General features: G+C 50.9%; 1 protein-coding gene across 13 annotated transcripts in view; it reads right to left on the reverse strand.

Annotated features, from left to right (window-relative positions):
- The window catches only part of MTMR14 (myotubularin related protein 14), a 43442-nt gene that overhangs the window by 14508 nt on the left and 7073 nt on the right, over positions 1 to 21861 (reverse strand). For 3 of the 13 annotated variants that reach the window (XM_065886117.1, XM_065886121.1, XM_065886114.1), the window contains exons 3-13: positions 20931 to 21039; positions 15186 to 15261; positions 14829 to 14889; positions 13190 to 13312; positions 12130 to 12203; positions 7294 to 7364; positions 6639 to 6713; positions 2707 to 2773; positions 1720 to 1805; positions 1385 to 1461; positions 1093 to 1129 (exon numbers count right to left, since the gene is read on the reverse strand). In XM_065886117.1, coding sequence (XP_065742189.1) covers positions 1093 to 1129; positions 1385 to 1461; positions 1720 to 1805; positions 2707 to 2773; positions 6639 to 6713; positions 7294 to 7364; positions 12130 to 12203; positions 13190 to 13312; positions 14829 to 14889; positions 15186 to 15261; positions 20931 to 21039 — 856 coding nt within the window. The remainder of the gene's footprint in view (positions 1 to 1092; positions 1130 to 1384; positions 1462 to 1719; positions 1806 to 2706; positions 2774 to 6638; positions 6714 to 7293; positions 7365 to 12129; positions 12204 to 13189; positions 13313 to 14828; positions 14890 to 15185; positions 15262 to 20930; positions 21040 to 21861) is intronic. The other 10 variants (XM_065886123.1, XM_065886119.1, XM_065886116.1 and 7 more) reach the window with 5 other exon arrangements.

Below are 21861 nucleotides of genomic sequence, written 5' to 3' on the forward strand. Positions count from 1 at the left end.
GCTCTGGGGACGGGGAGACAGCATGGGGGTCAGCAGGTACTGGAGAGCCAGCTCCAGCAAATCTCAAAATGAGAGGCTGCAAAGGGGCTTTACGTGCGGATTTCAGTGCCAAAGTCACCACCTCTGACAGAGTTCATGGAGGCCTCTGAGGAACAGGCTTATGAGCTCTGCAGTCCTGGCGGATGCAATAAGTGCTCAAACGAAGAGATTTAGAAGGGGAGAGGAGCAGCTGAGAGGGAGGAACAAAAGAAGAATGCACAAGATGCCCAGAAAAGAGGCAGCCTCAGGAGGGTGAGAAAGATGCCTCAGGAAAATGGGGGGGAGCCAACACTGCGTGCAGCTCCCACGCTGGGCATCTGGACTCATTCTCTTTGTAAGGCAGCAGAATCGACACCGGGAGACTCAAGGTTAATCACATTACCCAAGGTCACCCAGGTAGTAAGTGGCACAACTGGGGTTCACACTCAGGTCCGACTCTAGGTCTGTGTACAGGGAAAACAGGCTGAAAACAAGAGTACCGAAGAGCCAAAGACTAAAAAAGGTAGCTAAGGATAAGGCGTGGACAGGGCAGAGGAGGAAGGAGGGACAGCGCGCGGACAGGAAGGGGACCCACAGCCCGCTGGCCGGGATTGGTCGGGGGGTGAGGAGCTGGCAGGACCCTGCTTGCACAGAAGGCCCTGGGGCTTAAAAGCTGCCGAGTGGGTGTGTTGAGACAAGGGAGGACAGGGAAGAGCTTCTGGCTTTAGCTGTGAGGGTGAGGGGCACAGGAAAGCAGTTGTAAACTGGTTCCAGAGCTGAGTGCAGAAAACAAGGTCACTCGTAAGAAGGCCGGCACAGAAGGGGGGGAAGAGGGCTGACACATGAAGGTCACAGGTAAGTGTTCTCTCCGTGAGAGAGGGGGACTGAGGCTCAGAATGGGGCTGCTGTGCCACTGCTTTTCCTGCCACACTGCCTGATCCCAGCACACACCAGGCAAGGAACCGCCCCAAAGTGTGGACACCAAACAGACCATCTCCCTGTCCTTCTTGGGGGTAAAGGAGCCCGAGCTCGCGGAGCCCTGATGTGTGCTCGCAGACCGTGAGCAGTACCTACCTCCTCTCCTTTGCTGAGTCGATCTACCAACATGTGCCTGAAACAAGAAGGCGAGGAGGTCAAAGCGAGCACCTCCGAGACAAGAGGATGAAGGGGGACCAGAGCCACAGGGACAGCCCATGGCTTTGGCACCCCAGCCTCAGGTGGGCCCGACCACACCTTCTCTCTTCCCAAGGGGGCGGGACAGTCTTCGCCTTCAACCCTGTCACAGGGGCCACCACACCCACACACACAAAAAGGCAGTTCCCAAGCACCGGAGCACCCCACAGCCCGACAGTTCCCGAAGGCTCACCCGAAGAGGAACCAGTCGTAGGCCACCGTTAGGTAGAGGATCTCAGCGGGCTTCAGGGATGCGTGGATGAGCCCGTCCTGGAAGAGACAGGCCCAGATCAGAAAGAAGCATCCCCACGACGGCCCCCTCCTGGCCTCGGGGGCTGAGTCACAACCACCGCCCCCGTGACAACCAGGCTGTCTGACAGCCCCCGGAGCGGGGTTAAACACGACATCTGCTCTGGACACGTGAGGTCCCTCGCTCTGAAGCCTCTCTGCTTTCTGGAAACAGTCCCAGCACTCACAAAGGGCCTCTGAATGCTCCCTGACCCCACGGCCCAGCCTGTCCATACTCACAGCCCACAAGGAAAGGCGCAGGAGAGAGATGAAGAGGGGCGTCCGGTCCCAGCCTGAGATACAGTGTACTAGCAGTCCGCTGTCATCTACACAGGAACATGGAACAGGAGGCCCAGGAGAGAAGCAAACACGGACTGATGAAAACGGGATGTGCCACCGCCCTGGCCTGGGGTGAGAGCCAGGCCACCCCCGAACCACGGCCTAGCTCCAGAGGCAGGCATGTGATGTTTCTGCCAACCTGGCCCCAGTGACCGGTTCAAGGATGGGCACTGGATCCAAACTGAGGCAATGAGCAGGAGCTCTGGGACAGAGGCCGTCTCCCTCTTCTGGAGGGGTTAAGACGGCAGGAAACAAGTCTGGAACGATTGCCAGCCACGAAGCTAACTAAACAGTGGGTATGAGACAAGGAGAGATTCTTTGTGGTATGTGGCACCTGGCTCTGCTCTTGGGCCTTCTTGGTTAAATAAATGAATACATTTCCATTTCTTCAAGCAAGTGCAACCCCACACAGGTCCTGACTGATATGGAGGAACCGGAGTCAGACCGCCCTAGGACACTGAGCATGATGGGCTCATCCAATCAAAACAGTCAAACTGGCTGGAGTACCCTCTGGAGAACAGGCCCTCCAGGGGCTCTTGTGTGTGCCCAAGAAGAGGCCAGGACTGACTTTCTCTCACCTTTCTGAACCAAAAGAGGCCACTACAGCCCCACACGAAAAGGCTGATGCTGAAAGCTCAAAGGCCAGCTGACCCAGTGCAGAAACACATCGGCAAAAGGCTGGTGCTGAAAGCTCAAAGGCCAGCTGAATGTGCTTCAGACGCTAACAAGTTCATAATTTGGGGCATGGAATAAATCTGCCAATGACAAGGGAATCCCCAAATCCTTCTCCCATAGAGCAAAAGGCCCCAATAAACACACATTTGAGATGTCAAGACCTGGGAACACCCAGAAGATCCTATGGCTTGAGGCAAGCAGAGGCAGACTCACCGTCACTGTTAATTATGGAAAGCAGCAGTTTCAGGTAGTTTTGTGTTTGTTGCACCAGATCCCAACTCTGTTGGAGAAGAAAAATAACAGGATTCTATGAATAGGTGTTTAACTCAGAATGGGAATCTAAAGCATTTTTAAAATAAAGTGCTATGAGTTATTCAGGGGAAACAAGTACCCCAGGCTCATGGTCACAGGCCACAGGTCCCAAATCCCAGACTATCTGAAACTTCACTTTTCACACGTCCCTGCACCCTCCCCCACGGGCCCCTCCCTCAGTGTGCTCTGACCCAACGTGCGGGTGAGGGAGGGAAAGCCGTGCAGGAGCCTGGGCAACCCACAGCCCCACAGCCACGAGCAGCAGCCAGACACTAGCTCCTCTGAGCCCTGGGCTCCAGGCACGGCTGTCTAGGGAATTAACAGAAGCCGACAAAGAGCCCTGAGCCCGTGGCCATTGTCACCAAATGGAAAGAGCCATTTCTTTATCTGCCATCACATCACAGAAACCAAGGTAACCATCAACCTTCTCATCAATCAGGTTTCACACGTTTTTTATTGCTACTCACTGCATAGTCTTTTAATGAGTAACAAATGCAGTCTGTTTGGTAAACAAAAATCTTTTAAAACAGGAGGCCCGTGAGGTGGGAGAGCAAAAACAAGCAAAAGCCATAGAGATCGGAACCTCTGTTCTAGCCCAAGCTAAAGGTCCAGACTAGACCCTCTGAGGAACAGTCCATTTTGGAATCCGGAAGCCCACGGAGGGGCCTGACCCAGTTCTGTGGCCCCCTCCCCCTAGCTGGGGACAGTCTCTTAACATGACTGCTTCTCAGTGTCTGGGGCTGTGCAGAGAAGGCGGTGAATGCCAGCTAGTGAGAGCGCTCCCCTGGGGAGGGTAAACACAGCACCTGTAATTGGAATGGTTTTCCCAGGAATTTAAACCAGGCTCATTTACCTGACCTTCCCACGGACCCTGGAGAGTCCTGACCCACTTGCAGGAGCTCCAGAGAAAGCCGCTGCAGTGCTGTGCTAATAAACTTATTACTACCCATGGTGGCTCGGGGGTCTCTCTGCTCATCTGGTTCAACGTGTCAGACACACCACTGCCAAGAGATTTCCTCCGAGCTGTGATTCCAGTGGTTGAGGAAAAGCAGGAGAGGTGGGAGCTACGCAGCAGGTGTGCAGGGAGGTCAGGCTGGCTGGGGGAGGACTGCAGCGGCTGGGAAAGGGCAGGAGGTGACCAAGGAAGAGCCCGCAGGGCAGCTCCCACAACGGCAGCTGTTTGAAGGGGACATAAATGACCAAGGAGCGGCGGCAGACTCCGCTGGCCACCGTGCCCAGGGCTGGGGCAGGAACCACAGCCTGGGGAGCGCTGGGTCGGCAGAGGCCCAAGGTCACACAGCTAAGCTGAGCTGGGGTCTGGACCCAGGCTTGTGGTCACACACTGCACTGTAGGAACACCTCCTCAGATACCAGAGTGAGAAACAGAAGAGGACCTGGGAAATGCATGAAAATCTAGGCTCACCTCTGACTCTCTCAATCTATGTGTGCCGTGACAAAGCCTCCGGGTACAGAGGTGAGTACCACATATCGGCCTTACGTTTCCATGCCTGGTGCATGCCTCTTTCCCTGGCTGGCAAACTCCTACTCATCCTTTAAAGGCCCAGCCCCATTATCTTCTCTACAGAGTCTTCTTCTGTGGCCACTGGTCAATACCCCTACTACGCAGGTGATGGTTATGCTGTTGCCTCGGAATTTTCCTAGACTGAGCCCAGTGAGGGCGGAGGCCATTTTGGCACGTCTGCATCTGTAAGGCTTCGTGCTTAGGGACTAGGAGGTACCTGTAGAATGTTCTTTCACTGACTAGTCATAGTCAGGGGCCAGGTTGAGGAGCAGCAGCCACTGGAAGGGGTCTTCGGGCACAGAATGAAAGAGCAGAGCTTTATGGAATTCCATCTGGCTACACAGAGGTCAGCAACACCCACACATGCACTACTGCTCGTGCAATGGGAAACAGTGGTGTGAACGTGACTGTGGGCCTGGCCCTGGGACACAGCAGTGAACACAATGACTCCAGCCCTGAGGCTGGAGGGAAGGGAAGGCAAAGTGAAGTGCTGCAGGTGTGCTAATTAAAAGGTGCCCTCTAAGATGCTGCAGGACCATGTAATTGGGGAGGTGAGCCTAGCCTGATCCATGGGGACCCTTAGGGAAGGCTCCCTGGAGATGGTGACATGCATGTGAGAAAAGGGGAGGGAAAGCACACGAGTGTTTGTGGCAGAGAGAAGAGCATGTGCAAACCTGGAGAGCATCTTCCCTAAGGGGTGGAGAGGCGGTCAGGGTAGCTGGAGGAGAGGGAGTGGACAGCCAGTGAGTCACAAGAACAAGCCTGGACCACGTGGAGCTGGGTGGACCACATAAGGGTCCTTGGACTTATCCTGAGGGAAAAAGGAAAGTCAGTGGCAGCTGTGAAGGAAGGAGTGACAGTGACGACCCTGCCCCATCATCTGAGTATCGCGCTCTGCCAGGCCCTATTCACATGCTTTACGTTCACTATTTCCAGTCGGTTGCCCCTTCAATGTGGACCCACGCTCAGCCATGAGACGATGGTAGCCTGCATTAGGCCAGTGACCTAAGGGATGGAGGCAAGAAGGACTGGGGAGTTTCCCTGGGGCAGAGACTTACAGAACTGATGGGACCAGCCATGGGTGTTGGGGAGAAGAGCCCCCATTTTTCGAGTCTGAGCATCTAGGTAAATGGTGGAGGGCCCGGGGGTGCTGTGGGTTGTGGCCAATTCCATTCTGGGCAGCTTGAGTTTGAGGTGCTTGCATGACGGGACGCTTGGAAAAGGAAGTAGGTGTGGATCACCGAGAGAGGCCAGGCCGGACCGGGCCCAGAGCCCGGATTAAGGGGAATGTAGATGCAAGCATACAACCTCTCTAGGGATGGGGGAGAGGAGGCACATCAGGGAATTCTTCTTGGAGTGGACACTCGAGCCAAATCCTGAAGGCAGTGTGTCAGCCAGACAAGAGGAGGCTGGGAGGGCCAGCCAGGCAGAGGGAACAGACATGGGGAAGGCAGTGGGAACAATGAGGCTACTTGTCCTGGCTGAAGCAAGTGGCAAGGACACTGCTAATGGCCTGTGGGCTTGTACAGTGGGCTAAACGCGGTAGAGAGATGGATCCATCCAGTAAGACTGGGGACCCTTTGGACTTCCTTGGTGGTACGGTGGTTAAGAATCCACCTGCCAATGCAGGGGACACGGGTTCGAGCCCTGGTCTGGGAAGATCCCACATGCCGCAGAGCAAAAAAGCCTGTGTGCCACAACTACTGAGCCGGCACTCTAGAGCCTGTGCGCCACAACTACCAAGCCTGTGTGTCACAACTACTGAAGCCCATGTGCCTAGAGCCCGTGCTCCACAAGAGAAGCCACCGCAATGAGAAGCCTGCGCACCGCAACGAAGAGTACCCCCGCTCGCTGCAACTAGAGAAAGCCTGCACACAGCAACGAAGACCTAATGCAGCCAAAAAAAAAGAAAAAACAAAAGACTGGGGACCCTTCCATGGCAGACGATGACAAAGAGGAGAGAAGCACAGTGGAAATAATTTTAAGGTTTCTATAACCAAATCAGGTCAGGTAGCTCTGCACTTTCTCTGATGGAACACGCATTTAAAAGGTAAAATGAAAAACGTCACTAAATCCCAGAGCTGGAAAAGCAAACTCCATGAGGTCCTCCTCTGGAAACAGAACCCCCTGGTGGATGCAAATCTTCCAGTGAGTCATGTTCAGAAAGCTTTCATTTTCTGGGCCAAGAAATCAGGAGAGAGAGTTCAACAAGTAAGCAGCTCCTCCTTTCCCAGGAGGTCAGAGGTCACAAGCCAGGCCTTCAGGTGTCTGCCTGAGGGACTTGTGGGGCAGGCACCAGGGGTCCCCTCACCTGATACTGGCTCCAGTCAATGTTCAGAGAGCAAGTCAGGAAGTCGGGGATGCTCAGAGGGGCATCAACGTAGTCCTGGGGACAGAAAGACACTGTGAGATGCAGGCTGTCCACCAGGAGAAGCCAGGATGACCAGGCAGGTTGAGGCCCTGAAGCTGTGGCTACCACAGGCAGGCAGGATGTACCCCCACAGTGCTCGCCTTCTCAGGGCCAGATGCCTGTGCCACCCTGGGAGTGACAGCTTAAAAATCAAAGGGACCAGATACTGCTGCCAAGTGGAGCTTTTCAGTTGGCCGTTTGAGTGTTTACGGCTGACACAGAGGTGATCAGCGTATTCAGCCTCCGGCAGCTCCTGGGCTGCTCCCACACACTGAGGAGGAGCTCTTCACACAGAGAACGGAGCAAAAATGAAGGACTTTTCCTACCTTTTCCCTGAGAACTCCTTTAAAGAAAAGGAGAAATTAAAGGGGGAGAGAAAAGTATATATGATGAGAGTTTAAACATGTACATACAAGGAGGAGAGAGAGAAAAATAATGAGACTCATTCAGGGAAGAGCAAAGGAAGGAGAAGGGTAGCTGTTTTCCCCAAGAAGATTACTGGCTGGTTTCCCTTCACAAACAGAAGACCCAAGCTGATGAATGTTATTGCTCATACCTGCTTCCAGTTAAAAATGAGCCCTTCAGCCATGTAATCCCGATCCTTATATTCCTTGAAAAATTCACAGCCTGGAAAAGAAGGGCAGAGTCATGACACCACCCTTCCTGGCCCAGTGTCCTGAGATGCCCCTGGGTGCTGGAAGACCGGGGCGGCCACCAGCGCACACACTCCAAAGTGGGCCCCAGATGACATGAGTGGAGGCTGGACCAGGCGAGCGGGAGCCTCCAACGCTCCTTGGGTTTCTAGCCAGAGACCTTCCCGATGAGGCAGCCCCTGCCTGCACACCTCTGTATCTCTCTCCGTCTGTGCTCACTGGTTCTTGGTCACTTTTCTCTCATTTCAGGTCCCTTTGCCCTACAAGTCCCTGAAGTGCCAACAGCCAGCGAACAACAGCGCGGTTTACAGTTTGAGCCCTGGCAGCACCTTCTCAGCAACTTACCTAGTTACGGAGGATCACCCTCCCTCCTGTTACAGACACACTTCAGAGATATTGAGGGTTCAATTCCAGACCACCGCAATAAAGCAAGCCACACGAATTTTTTGGTTTCCCAGTGCATATTAAAGTTATGTTTACACTGTATTATAGTTTATTGAGTGTGTGATAGCACTGTGTCTAAAAATATATATATTTTAAATTTAAAAAATACTTCAGGGAATTCCTTGGCGGTCCAGTGGTTAGGACTTGGTACACTGCTGTGGGCCCCGGTTCAATCCCTGGTCAGGGAACTAAGATCCTACAAGCCACACAGCATGGCCAAAAAACAACAACAACAACAAACACTTTATTGCTAAAAAACGGTGACCATAATCTGAGCCTACAGTGAGGTGGAGTAGTAACATCGAAGATCACTGATCACAGGTCAGCATAAAAAATGGAGTGATAATGGAAAAGTGTGAGGTATTGTGAGAACTATCAAAATGTGACAGAGACATGAGGTGAACAAATACTGGAAAAATGTCTCCAATAGACTTGACACAGGGTTGCCACAAATGTTCAATTTGTAAAAAAATGCAATATGTGAAGAGTAACAAAGCGAAGAGCAATAAAATGAGGTCTGCCTGTACCAACCTCGCAGGCTTTCAGTGAGGACCGAACGTCGTAACATGAGAGAAAGGACCATGGACAGTGCCTGAAATGGGACAGGCACTCAAGAGACACGTCCTTCTCCAACAAACCTTGCCAAGATGTGCTTTCTGTATCATTCACCAGAAAAACTATAAGAAATACCACCAGGGTAAGACCTCAGGAACAGAGAGAGGAGTGGAGAGAAAAGGGCCTTGGCAATGTTCCCAGCTTCAAACCTCAGCCTTTCATGTAGCCCTGTGACTGTGAACAAGTTAATTTCTCTAAGCCTTGATTTTCTCATTTGTAAAGTGGTTAAGGATGAAATGAAACAATACGTATAAAACAGCTGGCACAGCACTGCTACAAGGGGCACTAAGGTGACAGCATACTGGTGCCATCCTCATGCCACCGCTGCAGTGAGAGCCCCAGTGCAGCCCTGCAGCTTAGCCTGGGGAGAACGAGGCCTGCACTCCTCTCAGTTCCTCCACCAGGACCAACACAAACTCCAGAAGGCACAAGGCTTTGGCCACAGGTCCAAGTCTGGTAAGGTTCCCAAAGGCAGCAAAACAGTTGCCTGAATTCTGTCAAGGTAGCCACAGGCCATAAACATCCACACAGAACTCTCCAGCTCCTCTTGGGACATGCTCCTGTCTGGGGCCACACCAGGGAAGAAAGGAAAGGTTCTTTCGTGGAGGAAGGTCTGGAGACTTAGCCTGTGTGTTCTGCAGACCTGGCTCTCACCACCCCACACACTCCTGCACTCGAATCCCCCAGGCCTCACTGTGGATGGGGATGTCAGGAATCAATCCTCAGCTCTAACACTTCAGCGGATTCTTGGGTGCCTCACTGGGAGAAAGAAGAAATATAAATATCAGACAGAGGCCCTGAGCTTATGAGCCTGGGTTTAGGAGGGACACCAATCATTCCTCAGAACTCCCGTAAAGTGCTCTGTTTTCTCAAACTTGAGCGCTTGAATCAACACTGCAGGCTCCAGGCCGAGCTCTGACCAGCATATAATGCAGAAGCAACTGACTGTGAGAAACGGAGAGAATTAAAGCAGCCTCAGTACCCAGGGCAATGCCTTGACATTCATTACCTGAACAGGCTTCTGAGCCTGTTGAGAGGCAAACAGACAGGACCAAAAGTGAAGTGAGAATGGACGCTCGCTCAAGAGGGAAACAAATTAGACTCATGCTGGGGAGTTTTTGGCCCCGTCTATCTTGGTGCCCTGAAGGAAGTGCTCCCAGAACACTTCTCGTTTTCAAGGGCTAGTCTAAGCCTAAGTTAGTCTGACAGAGAACTGATACCACCGCAGTTCCTGTCTGGGCTTCAAAGTCATCAGAGGGCTCAACAGAGACCCCTGAAATGGCAGCCGACTGCATTTCAGGACTTGGTCTGGATAACATCGATTTTGTTATGAAGTATAATAATGTAGGCATGTAAAGAAATTCAAGAACATGAGCAGAGGAGGCAAGGTAATTAAGGTAAGCAAGTTAAGTGCTTCTCCTGTCCCCTCATCTGGGTGTGCAACAGCGTCTCCTGCCACCTAGACTTCTGGATTTTTACTGATGCCTCTTAATCTCCCCTCAGCACCATACACAACTATCAGATGCAGTACACGATATTCTGGGAAGAACGGGGGAAAAAAATTCACAGAGAGACGGTATCATCTTACCATTCTGGCATTTTCTTTTCTTACCATCTTGTGTAAGCACCTTTTCTCTTACATAGTTGAGATTGTAGTGTTTAATTTTCTATCTTGCTTATTAGCACCTTAAGCATTTTTCTATGACTATGTAATATCTCGTTCTACTATGGATGGCTGTACCATCATTTACATCATCATTATTCTGATTAATGAAAACATTTCCCATGTTTGGCTGGTATAATCAGACATGATGAACATCTTCAAGCCCAAGCTAGCTGGATTATGGCCTAATGAATAACTGGGTCAAAAGGTGTTAGTTAATATTTCAGGAGTCTTTTAACAAGCTGCCCAACGACAGCAGAAAGGATATTGTGCTACTGTTCTGGAGCAAAACGATTTTTTTTCTTTTCTTTTCTTTGTTTTAAAGTGTGGTGTGTTTTTTTTTTTTTTTCCTTTGGCTGCTGCCATGCGGCATGTGGGATCCTTATTTCCCCAACCAGGGATCGAACCCATGCCCCTTCAGTGGAAGCACGGAGTCTGAACCACTGGACTGCCAGGGAAGTCCCACAAAACAATTTTTTCTAAGCCAAGTGTTACCGAGAAGCTGAATACAAATAAAGAAAGCTGACGCGTGGTTCCTCAGCCAACTCAGTCCTCTCCCGTTCATTTGGCAGAGAGTACTTCAGTCTGGGGACCCCCAGAGCATCTCCTGAGAGTCAGGAGCCTAGTCTGAAAGCCAGTTTTAGAGCTACCTGAGGGAAGCTCCAGTGTAGACCCCCGGTGGGGACATCCCTGTCTTGACACATCTCTGACGCTGCCGAGCCCATGGCATCATCATCATGGTTCTGCATCTCCCGAAAGCGAGCCTCTCCTCCCATGCACCCGTCACTCGGCCTGGTGTTGGTGAGCACCTGTCGGGGACAGGTCTGGCACTTCACCCAGAATAAGCATCATTAACCACATTTTATGCAGGATGAAACTGATGCTCAGAAGGGTTAAGGGACTTGTTCAAGGACACAGTGCTGGGACTGGAATGCACGCCCAGCCCTACATGCCACCAAATGCTAAGCTAGCAGAGAAGAGTGAGGAGAGACCCTGAAGGAGGACACTGTGAGAGCCAGGCCACAGGGGTCGTGGTTTGGATACCACCAGCTCACACTGATGAGGATATACCCTCTGCCCACGAGGCAGTGGATGAACTTGAGGTTCTAATGAGAAGGCCTTGTGGCTCTACTGCAACCTGGGGTCACCAGCCTGCTCTCTATTGGCCACATGGCTCCAAGATGAGGAGACAAGATCCAGCACAGGACTGAAGGCAGGTGCTACTGCTGAGGAGCAGGAGAGAGGTTTCAAGGAGAAAGAGTCTGCTTTCTACTGTCTGTTGACAAAGTTTGGTGCCGATGTTAGGGCTCTAATACCTCCTTGAACGAGCAGGTGTTGCCAGAAAGAAAGCTTAAACGCTACAAACTGGACTAACGCAGCTTCAGTATCCAGTGCAGAGAACACTGCCCTGGCCACAGGTCACATACAGTCTGTGCCAGAGACAAATGCAGCCAGCTGTGTGCTCACCACGGTGCTCTGTGACACGGTGAGGCCACCAACCACGTGCCACTGGGGACAGGGCACTTACATCCTCACCACGGCAACAGCCAGCGCAGCACAGATGGTTGCTGACACGGAGGACTAACGTCATTTCACACCGAAACAGCACATTAGCTGCACAGAGCACGCCGATAAACCTGACCTCACCCAATCCACACAACAAGACCCTGAGCTAAGCCTCACCAACTTCCAGTGATACCTGAGAAAACCTGAGGCTGGCGAGGTGGCGAGGTGAAGTAACTCGCTCAAGAGCGCAGTAGGGAGGACCTGAGCCAGGACTCCATTCCTGGGCCGCTCCCAGGGGAAAGCCCCCCTACACACACACAAGGACAGCGTCCTTCCCTAAGGTGAGAGCCAAGGACCAGGAGCTGCACTGCCCTATGCTGAGTGACAGCAGATCCTGTCCGAGAGCTCCGGGGCATCTGTGCACCTAAGTGGCCAGGGCCTGAGGAGGGCCTCAAAGAGCCCCAGTCCTGGGAAGCCTGTCCCTTGACCAGACCCTGGAAAGAGCCCCTACCTGGATACGGGATGGAGAGGAGAGTGAAGTCGGCATAGCGCTGGGCTTTGTCCACCTTCTCGGAGGAGGTGACACTACAAGACAGGACACAACGTGTTACGGCATCACAACACACGCACAGCATTCCCCACAAGCATTACCACAGCTCGAATGATCCTCCTGCTATAGAAACTACTGTTCAGAGTTAGGAATGATGCCCTCCAGGGGGCTTACTTAGAACGACTAAGAAATGCGACTGCTCTGCCGCCTCTACCCCAAGTCACCAGGTGAGAGCGCCGACTCCCCCGGACCCCACAGGACCTGCAACGCACAGGGACCTAAGCCGCGGAACAAGCTTCCCCCAAAGGCAGCACCGCCCCCTGACCCGCAGGGCGGAGTGAGAAAAGAGCAAAATAACAGAGACACTGTCCAAAAGGGGCCCTGGGGCGGACTCTCCTCTCCACCTTCTCCGGCATCCACTGCGGACACTCCCAGACAGCATCGGAGAGACACAGGACTACTCTGACAGACAGCGGGATGTGCAGGTGACTGCAAACAGCTGAGCTGCAACAGCCTCAGTGTGGTTTATTTTCTAAGACATACTTGGCATAATTAAAAGTGGCTATTATAGAAAATTAACAACACTTTGGAAAAATTCCCCAAATTTCATCACCCTAACCCAGGTTCCATTTGTTTCTAATTTTGCCTTACCTGAAGATTTGTTCCACACAGGACATAAAAATTGAGCAAATACTGATTTTTTTCGATCCACTTTAAAAGAGACTCTAATCTACCAGAGATGGCGCAGCGGCAGCAGAGCACACGTTAGAGACCCACGGCTCCCTTGGTGCTCTCTGCACCACCCCGAGAAAGTGACTTAACCTCTCTGGCTTCAGTTTCTCCCCTGCAAGAGGGGGACACTAGAACCTCCTTGCAGGGAGGGCTGTGTGAGGATACAGGGAGAGGATGCACGAGGCCTGGCACGCGGTGTGCCCTTGTAACTGCTCTGTGCCATCTCCGACCCCACGAGCCTGTGAGCACACGGCCTCCACCCACTTCGCAGGGGGTGCCCTGCACTCACTTCATGCCAAACTTCACCTTCTTGTTCTCCACCATCAGGTCACAGATGTATTTCACTGACAGGTACCGGAGCAGCTTGATGTCATACCCTCTGACCTTATCAAAAAGATGCGTGTCGGAACTTCTGAAACAAAGAGCCAGAGGGAGAAGCTGCACTGCACATTCATCCACGAAAGTCTGGGGCGTGAGGGGCGCGTTCAAGGAAGTCTAGTTTCTACAGAAGAATTTCTGATTCTCTTCTCCAGAAGACAGAGGGAAGGCCAAGAGAGGACAACCGCTCCCAGGGAAGGTGACTTTCTAAGTGATTATCCCGCTCTCTGGGACGCATTTCAAAGAGGAGCAATCTGCACCTGGGGCGGGAAAGGGATTTTTGGCACTGCTTGACATTAAGCCAGAAGACTCAAGATAATCTCTGAGTTCTAAAAAGCAGCAGGCTAGTGGCTGATAGAGTCTTTGAGCCTCCATTAGAGTTTATCTCTCTCCACCCCCCTCCCTTTCCCCATTTATGACTGTTTTTAGCCACATGACTCGCTCAAAATGTAACAGATTGAAACTTTCACTGGGAGATGGACTTTTTAGAGCTATGTTATCAACTGATTGTGAAATATTAGCAAGTGAATTCCCTCAGCTTAGAAGGCCTCTGAAGCAAGGAGAAAGATAAAATTTTCCTAATCCCCAGGCTGCCTTTTGATCAGTCATACAGATAAAGGCAAAAGCAGAACGAATAAACAGTCACCATTAATTTTTTTTTGTAATGCCCACTGCTTTGCTGTCCCCAGCAGACTTCTCACCAAGAACAGTGTGCACTGTGGAAGATGGCCTGGCTGGGGCAGAGGTCGTCTGATCCCGGGGGAAGAGCCAAACATTCTTGAGCACAAGCCAGAGCCACTACTCTTGGAACTAACGGGCAGAAGCCGGGCACAGCGAGATGCCTTTTCATGCACCGAGCCATGATTTTGGGCAGCTGATCTGACCAGGGTACTGGTGTGCATTCCAGAGACACCCGACACCAGTTAAAGACTTTCCATGTGGTACAGACGATGCAAAGGAGCTTTTCCAAAATAACCATTACTGCCGTTTTCTAAAAATATTTGGAAAGGAGGTAGGAAGAGTGGGAGCCAGCCCCCTCCTTCCCTTTAAGGGAGCCTAAAACATTCCTCTGTAGCAAGCGCCTTATGGCACCTATCACACAGCTGTGGAGCTTCTAGTGCCCACATCTCTCATGTGGGGACCACAGTCCTTGCTTGCCCTGTGCCTCGGGCCGGTTGTGCTGTGCATCACCTGGTAGACGTCACAGGGCCAGACGTCACACCCTGGAAACCGTGGGGCTTGAAGACACACAGATGTCTGGCCTGTGTTTTGGGCCTGGGGTGCCAGGAACCCCAGCGTTGGGGCACTCGCTCTGCAGTCCTGGCGAGCACAGACTGCTCAGGCAGTCCACAAAGTCAGCTTCGGGTGAAGCTACAGGGTGGACTTCAACAACCCTGTTGCAGGGGCGTGGGCCTGGCAGCAGGAGGAAGGGAGCCAATCCACTCACCTGGACCACTGATGAGGTCATGACCGTCAGTAGGAGAACGGCCACCACCACTCAGACGCCTGCCCCCAACCCAAGCCCAGACCCATAACCACCTGGCACTGACCGAAGCGCACAGTCCTCCTCCGTGACATCCTCTGCATCTGCCCAGGCGTCGTCTGCACCCCCTGTGGGAGAAACCTGCGGTCAGCACCGAGGCCAAGGCAGGGGCTCCACCCAGGGGCTTCCTGACCAGTCTCCCCCTGGCTCCACCCTAACGACCACACTCCTGCCTCTCAACATCCGAAGCCCCACATGCCTGGCAGTGTTCTTCACCCCCAGCATCTCCTCAGGTGATGAAAGGAGGGCCCTTGCCCATCCCCCAGCTTGCTGCCCCTCCACCTACACCAATGCAGCCCTAGGTGGCTATTCTCCACCACTGGGTTCCTGTTCTTAGTCAAAGACGGTACAGCTCAATGCTCACCTGAGAAAATATAGTTGTAGCCAGTGCGTCCATACAGCTCCCCCCATCCAGCCAGCGTTGCCGACCTGCAAATATGCTGGGAGAGAAACCGCATTTTCAGGGTCAGGTGGTTTTCTGGAGTTTTTTGGTTCGGTTTTTCCCAGCCTTTCTTGAGATATAATTGACATATGACATTGTCTAAGTTTAAGGTATACAACACACTGATCTGATACGCTTACTTATTGCAAAATCATTACCATCGTAGAGTTAGCTAACACATGCATCATGTCACATAATCACCACTTCTTTTTTTGTGGTGAAAACAGTTAAGATCAGCTCTCTGTGCAACTTTCATGTATCTAATACAGTATTACTAACTATAATCACCATGCTGTACATCAGATCCACAGAACTTACTCACCTTACAACTGGAAGTTTGTACCCTCTGACCAAAAGTCAGGTGGTTTTCTGAAGTGCACACAGTGGGGGGAACCCCTGGGGACCCTCCAGGCCAGGAAAATGGGTGCAGGAGTGCTGCCCAAAGTCTTCACAGCAGTCACTCCGAAGTATGCCTAGAATTTAACCTGCAGCCTCTGTCAAGAGGTTCTCTCTCCCAAACGAGAGGCACCAGAGTGTCACTAACAGTAATGGGTAGATTCAGTGGTCGTCACGCATGTACTTGGGTAAGATCTGGCGGTTATCACATGTGTTTGTGAGTACAGGACTGAAACAAGTACACCACCTTCCCACTGGATTTACACAAGCCCATGAGAGAGATGTCGCAGGTGGCAGGCACTGTTGCTGCTTCACAGATGAAAAGACGAGGGACAGGCGCAGGGAGGTGAAGTGATGCCTAAGGTACCACAGAGGGGGTTGAGCTGGGATCTGATCGAGCCCACCTCCCTCCGGAGCCTGCGAGCTGACCATCACCGGAACTGCTTAGTGCAGTGGAGGGCAACCTTTGCAGCAGGAGGGCCAATTAAGGGAGAAATGTTTGGGTTTTGTTTTTTTTTTTTAAGAAATTTTATCTTCTCTCTCCTCTGTATGAAGGAAGTGTAGTGGCTTTAACTGTGCTGAACTATCCTTTTACTCTTTCCTCATCACTGAAGGAGCATTTCAAGAGCTAGAATTCTAGAAACCAGGCAATGGGCATGAACTTCATTATTTAACTTTAAGGCTGAATCTTTATAAATTGTGTTTGATGAGATCCAGGAGGAATGGGAGGAGGTATCTGGTGACCCCACGGTCCAGTTACAGGCTGAGGGAGGCTGTGAGGGTGGCTGGGACGTTACACTAGGCAGGGGGAAGGCATTTCTGAACGGGTCACGCAGCCTGGCGGTGTAAGGAGGGTCCCTGGAAAACTGCAGAATACTGCCCAAGGGGTCTCCTTCTCCACTTGTAAGACAGTGGTAAAGAAACGGTTTTGCTGCTAGGAAAGGGGTGTGGTGGGAACCGGCAGGTCATCACCCGGCTTTCTGAGGCAGTGGCAGCCTGGGGCAGGGGGCAGGTGATAGAAAGGCAACCTGCTACAACCCGGGCGGGGTGGGGTGCTTTTCCAGTGCCGGGGGCAAGAATGCAATCGTGGGAGGGTTGTCCCGGAAGCCTATGAAGAAGGGCTCGGGCAGAGATTCCTGCTGGCCTGAGCAGGATGCACTCTGTGGGGGCTGCTTCATTTTTTCTGGGTCCAAAAGCATTTTGAAAATCTGATGAAAATGATAAACTGTCTCTGGATAAAAATGTACACACCAGAGTTTACCTACATCTCCAAGTCCATCCATGGACCCATCTCCAGCCCCTGATAAGAGGCCCTACTCTGAAGAGACCAACCCAGTAATTAGGAACTGCAGCAGGGAAATGTCAATCCTCAGGCTGAGGACCCCCCAAGACGCTCATGGTAAGAAGGGAGGTCTGATTCCTGAAAGCAAGACAATGGGGGTACGTGGTTTGAGTCTGACTGGCACATGTTATCATGCCCACCCTCCCCCATCATCCAAGCTGCCGGTGCCAAGTCTCAGTCTTCTTTGCATTACTCTGCTAAACCTTTTCAGAGCGGACACACACCCCATCCTTCCTTAGCTGCTGAGCTCTGAGTTCTTTTCAAGGTTCAGAGTCTTCTTTCTGCTCAGTTCTCCCACCTCTTTTCGACCCTGTCTTTTTGGTAACGGAGGCAGATACACCTGGCACAGAGGCCTCATCAGATGGAGAAGAATGGGAGAGAGGGCCAGCTCCCCAAGTGAAGCACCAACCTCTGCAGGAAGGTCCCGAGCCGGCACCTGGGGGAAGCTGCACCCCAAGGCAGAGTCTAACACCTGACCTTGCTCCCTGGCCTCATGGCTCCAAAGCATAATCTGCCATTTCTGTACTTTAAGCTTCGCTCTTGACTGAAAAAGCAGGATGTACTCTGAATGCTCTCCACTTACCTAATTAGGAGTGGCCTCTAACTCTGCATGAGAAATATGGCTCTATAGGATATGCTAATGTAGTAACCAACTTTAGCACACAGAATAAAAGCAGTTGACCTCTGCTCCCCATCTCTTTCAGGGAGGAAACAGAGAAAGATGACCTGTTCCCATTTTAATTGCCTAAAACCCAGATACAGATGTTGGGGAAGAGAACGGCATGGGAGAACAGCTTACCCTTAAATGCTTGAACTTAGTTGTAAAAAAACTTTAATAATATATCTCATTTAACCCAATATATCCAAAATATTACTATGTCAACATATAATCACTTTAAAAATTATTCACGTTTTACATTTTTTGGACTAAGTCTTCAAAATCCAATATGTATTTTATACTCGCAGCACATCTCAACTAGGATACTTTATTTTCAGCATTTAAAGGGAAACGTAGTCCTGCCCCAAAATAAAGTTGTGTTTAACCAAAAAAAATCTACATTGCTTCAGCTATAAAACGGAAATTAATTGAAATGAAATACAATCAGACATTTAGTTCCTTGGCTGCCCCAGCCACACTGGACTGAATCTGGAGAGAAGCAGGAAGCAGGCACTTCTGAACATACCTCCCCCTCCCCAGCCCGGCAGGATGTGCTGGTAGCAAACACTGCTGTCACCGCACTGGCTAGGGCCTGCTGGGAGCCACGTCTCTGAGGATGAGATCCCCACCTCACAACAGAAGACTCTCTCCTGCCCGTCGCCATCTCCCTCTCAGCTGCTAGTTCACAGGTCAACCTTCCCCACTCACTGAGCTCCACAGGGACAGGCCTGTCTTAGTCACTTGTCCCCCGAGAACCCAGCAGAGCCCACGACCACTTTAAAGAGCAGTGTCTTCCCACCTTCCCACCTTCCCAGCTTGCACGTACAAGCTGGGTGGGCACTTGCTAGGCGCTGGGAGGACAGCAGCCAGACAAGACCTCTGCCCTCAAAGGGATTACCGCTGAGAGGAGACAGCAGACTTGCAAACACAATAGGAATAAAATGTATATAAGGTATTTGATCCCTGCTTGGGGAACTAAGACCCCACAAGCTGCACAGCATGGACAAAAAAAAAAAAAAGAGGATAATCCCTCCAACTCTTTGCCCTCCCTCTGAAATGAGCTGCCTTGGGCTCTTTCTCCCAGGCCTGCTGCAATCTCACTGGACTAAGCCGGTCAATGTGGCACTTTCCCAAATGCATTCCGCAAAGTCCCTTCCTCAAGGTCTGCTGAGTGAGAAATAGCAGACCTGACAGCACTACACAGGTCCCTCTGCTTCAGGACTTCTCAGAGCCTTTCCTATGTCAGTGCACACTTACCGATGTACCTCTTGAATCTGGAGCTTGGGGGTCAGGCCAAATCTAGTAACGTGCTATCTCTCACCCTTGTTTGACAGGGAATGCTTTGCACAAGCACATCCTTAAATTACTATTCTGTGGAACACACTGTGCGAAGCACAGGTTTGAGTATTTCCTATGTAAATTCTAGCAACAAGCGCTATGCCCCACAGAGCAGTGTGTTATAGTCCAGTTATCTAAACCGGAGTTCCCAGAGCTTACAGCAACACGAAACTTTCCAAAGGGGAAGAGGGAATAAATAGCTTTAAGATGATCAATTTCTGGAACTTGACTTCCAGACATACTTTTCCCTAAAATCGACCTGTCCACGAAAGCCTGTGGTCAAGTCTCCTTTCCTATCCCCCCTTTCACATCCCCCCTTCTTCCATTTTACGAAAGAAAGGCACAAAGGGATGGAAACAAGCCCTGTGTCTCTCCTCCCCACTGCCCTGTCCCAGTCCTCACCTGCGCTGGGAGCCGGACTATAGTCCGACAGGCACCAAGACCACAGCGCATTCAGGTACACAATGGACGACTAGAATAGAGAGCCTAAGGGACTTCCCTGGCGGTCCAGTGGTTGAGACTTCACCTTCCAGTGCAGCAGGTGCAGGTTCGATCCCTGGTAAGGAACCTAAGATCCCACATGCCTGGCGGCCGAAAAACCAAAACATAGAACAGAAGCAATACTGTAACAAACTCAATAAAGATTAAAAAAAACAAACAAACAGGAATAGAGAGCCTACACCCCTGCTTCCCTCCCCTGCTCCAGGCTCTCTGTTAGTCCGTTCCTTCTGGATTAATCTTTCTCAAAATGCTATTTGCATCTTGTACTTCCCTGCTCAGAAATCACAGTGGCTCTCCCAGCAAACCTAAACACCTTGGCCAGCAACCAGCCTCCTGCATTCAGTCCCTTCCATCCTCGGCTCCACCACGTACCTTGTGCTCCCGTCAGGGAGTCTCTCGGACTTTCCGCGCCTGGCTTCATGCTCCCCCAGAGCTGGCACCTGCCTGGAACACCCTCCCACCCTTCCTCCAATGCTTGCTGCCTAGTCCCGCTCACTTAATGAGGCCATGTCTGTCAGTCCACACTGCTGCCCATCTGGGGTTTTTTTGGTTTTTTTTAAAATTTTTGACCGCACTGCACAGCATGCAGGATCTCAGTTCCCCAACCAGGGATAGAACCCACACCCCCTGAAGTGGAAGCACGGGATCTTAACCAAGGGACTGCCAGGGAAGTCCCCAACTGCTGCCCGTCTTAAGTGGGTTCCTCTGACACCACACCACGTGGCCCTAAGCTGCAGTGTGGTAACTTGAGTGCATTTTGCAGTTAAGTTTAAACCCCAGCTCTCTAGTTGTGTAAATGTGGGGAAGTTATTTAACCACTCTGAGCCTTCGTTTCATCTGCAAAATGGGAATATCAAATACACCAAAGGATTATAAAAAGAGGTGAAATGAGACCATAGTGGGAAGCCAAATTAACAACAGTCACTAGAATATAAGCTTGATAAGGATGAGGATTTTTGTGTACCTTATATGCTGATGTACCTTGAGGCCTGAACATGACACACATTCAATAAATACTTGGTAAATTATATGACTGAACGAATGAACAAACAACAATGTACTTACTCATCTGATCTAATCTATTCACAAACTTCTGATGTAGGCATGATTATTTTTCCCATTTTATAGAGGAAGAAACTGAGGCCTTGCACAGGCAGGAAGTAACAGAGCCAGGATCAGAACGTAGGCAGTCTGGCTCCAGGACACAGGGTGGGGTCCTCTGCTGTGACTGTCCCTTTCCTAACTAGACTCACCTTCAAAAATTGTATCAGAATTGGTCTGTTTCTCTGGCCTGCTTCCCACTGCACCAGGCACCCAGTAATCACCCAAACTTGGCTGGCAAAAGCCAAGAACACGAGACTCTACACTTTGCATTAAGCCAGGTACCCCACGAGAGGGTCTCAGGGAGTGCGAGGCTAAGGCGTGGTCTTACCTTGCCCTTGAACAGGATCACTGGGCAGACAAAACGTCCTCTGCACCTGGCCGTCTTGCTGCGGTTGACGAGGTCCTGCAACTTGCTCACCTGTACGGTGCTCTGAAACCTAAAAACAGGCAAGAGAGGTAGGTCAATCTGCTTCTGCGTGAGTATTGTGTGCCCCATACTAGGGTTGTGTGTGTGTGTGTGTGTGAATATTCATTCCAAATTTAATAAATGCTCAGATTCCTAAATTCTAGATCATGGACATTCTAAGCTTTTCAAGAAAAGAATAAAATGCTATATTATAGATAGTAAAATGGAAGTCATCCTGATTTCAAAACCTTTAAGATTAAAAAAAAAAAGTCAGCTACTCTGAAGACATGGTATTTAAAATACAGAAACATATATAGCAAACTGAACGTTGATTATATCTAAGGGGTTCAGTATCTTACTCCAAAAGTAAGACAATACGTGTGCTGGGGACCCTCAGGAAATCATGGGGCCATTCTTGTCATCTTTCAGAGTGCAGCACAAGATGAAGGTTCATTTCACATGGCTATGAGCCTCTGATACCTCCGCAACGTTCCAGCTACCTCTAACAGTCCAAAAAGCCAACAGGGGAGGGAATGCTGGAGAAAAGGCAGTGAAAGAGAAGCTATTTGTGGCCTTGAGAAGCACAGTAGTTAATACACTGGGTTTAATAAGGGAGCTTCTAGAAGATGAAAAAAATACATTTAGAAATGAGCTTAAGCAACTCACACATATTAAATCAGGTCAAATCAGCTGACCCCTAAAATAAGGGTCTACTCTCATAGCTTCACCCATTGATTCTTTTTTTCTTTTCTTCTTCTAAAATTTCTTGGCCGCGCTGAAAGGCATGCAGGATCTTAGTTCCCTGACCAGAGTTTGAACCCGCGCCCCCTGCAGTGGTAGTACAGAGTCTTAA

This window comes from Phocoena phocoena, chromosome 10, assembly GCF_963924675.1.
Source record: "Phocoena phocoena chromosome 10, mPhoPho1.1, whole genome shotgun sequence".
NCBI classification, from domain to species: Eukaryota; Metazoa; Chordata; class Mammalia; order Artiodactyla; family Phocoenidae; genus Phocoena; species Phocoena phocoena.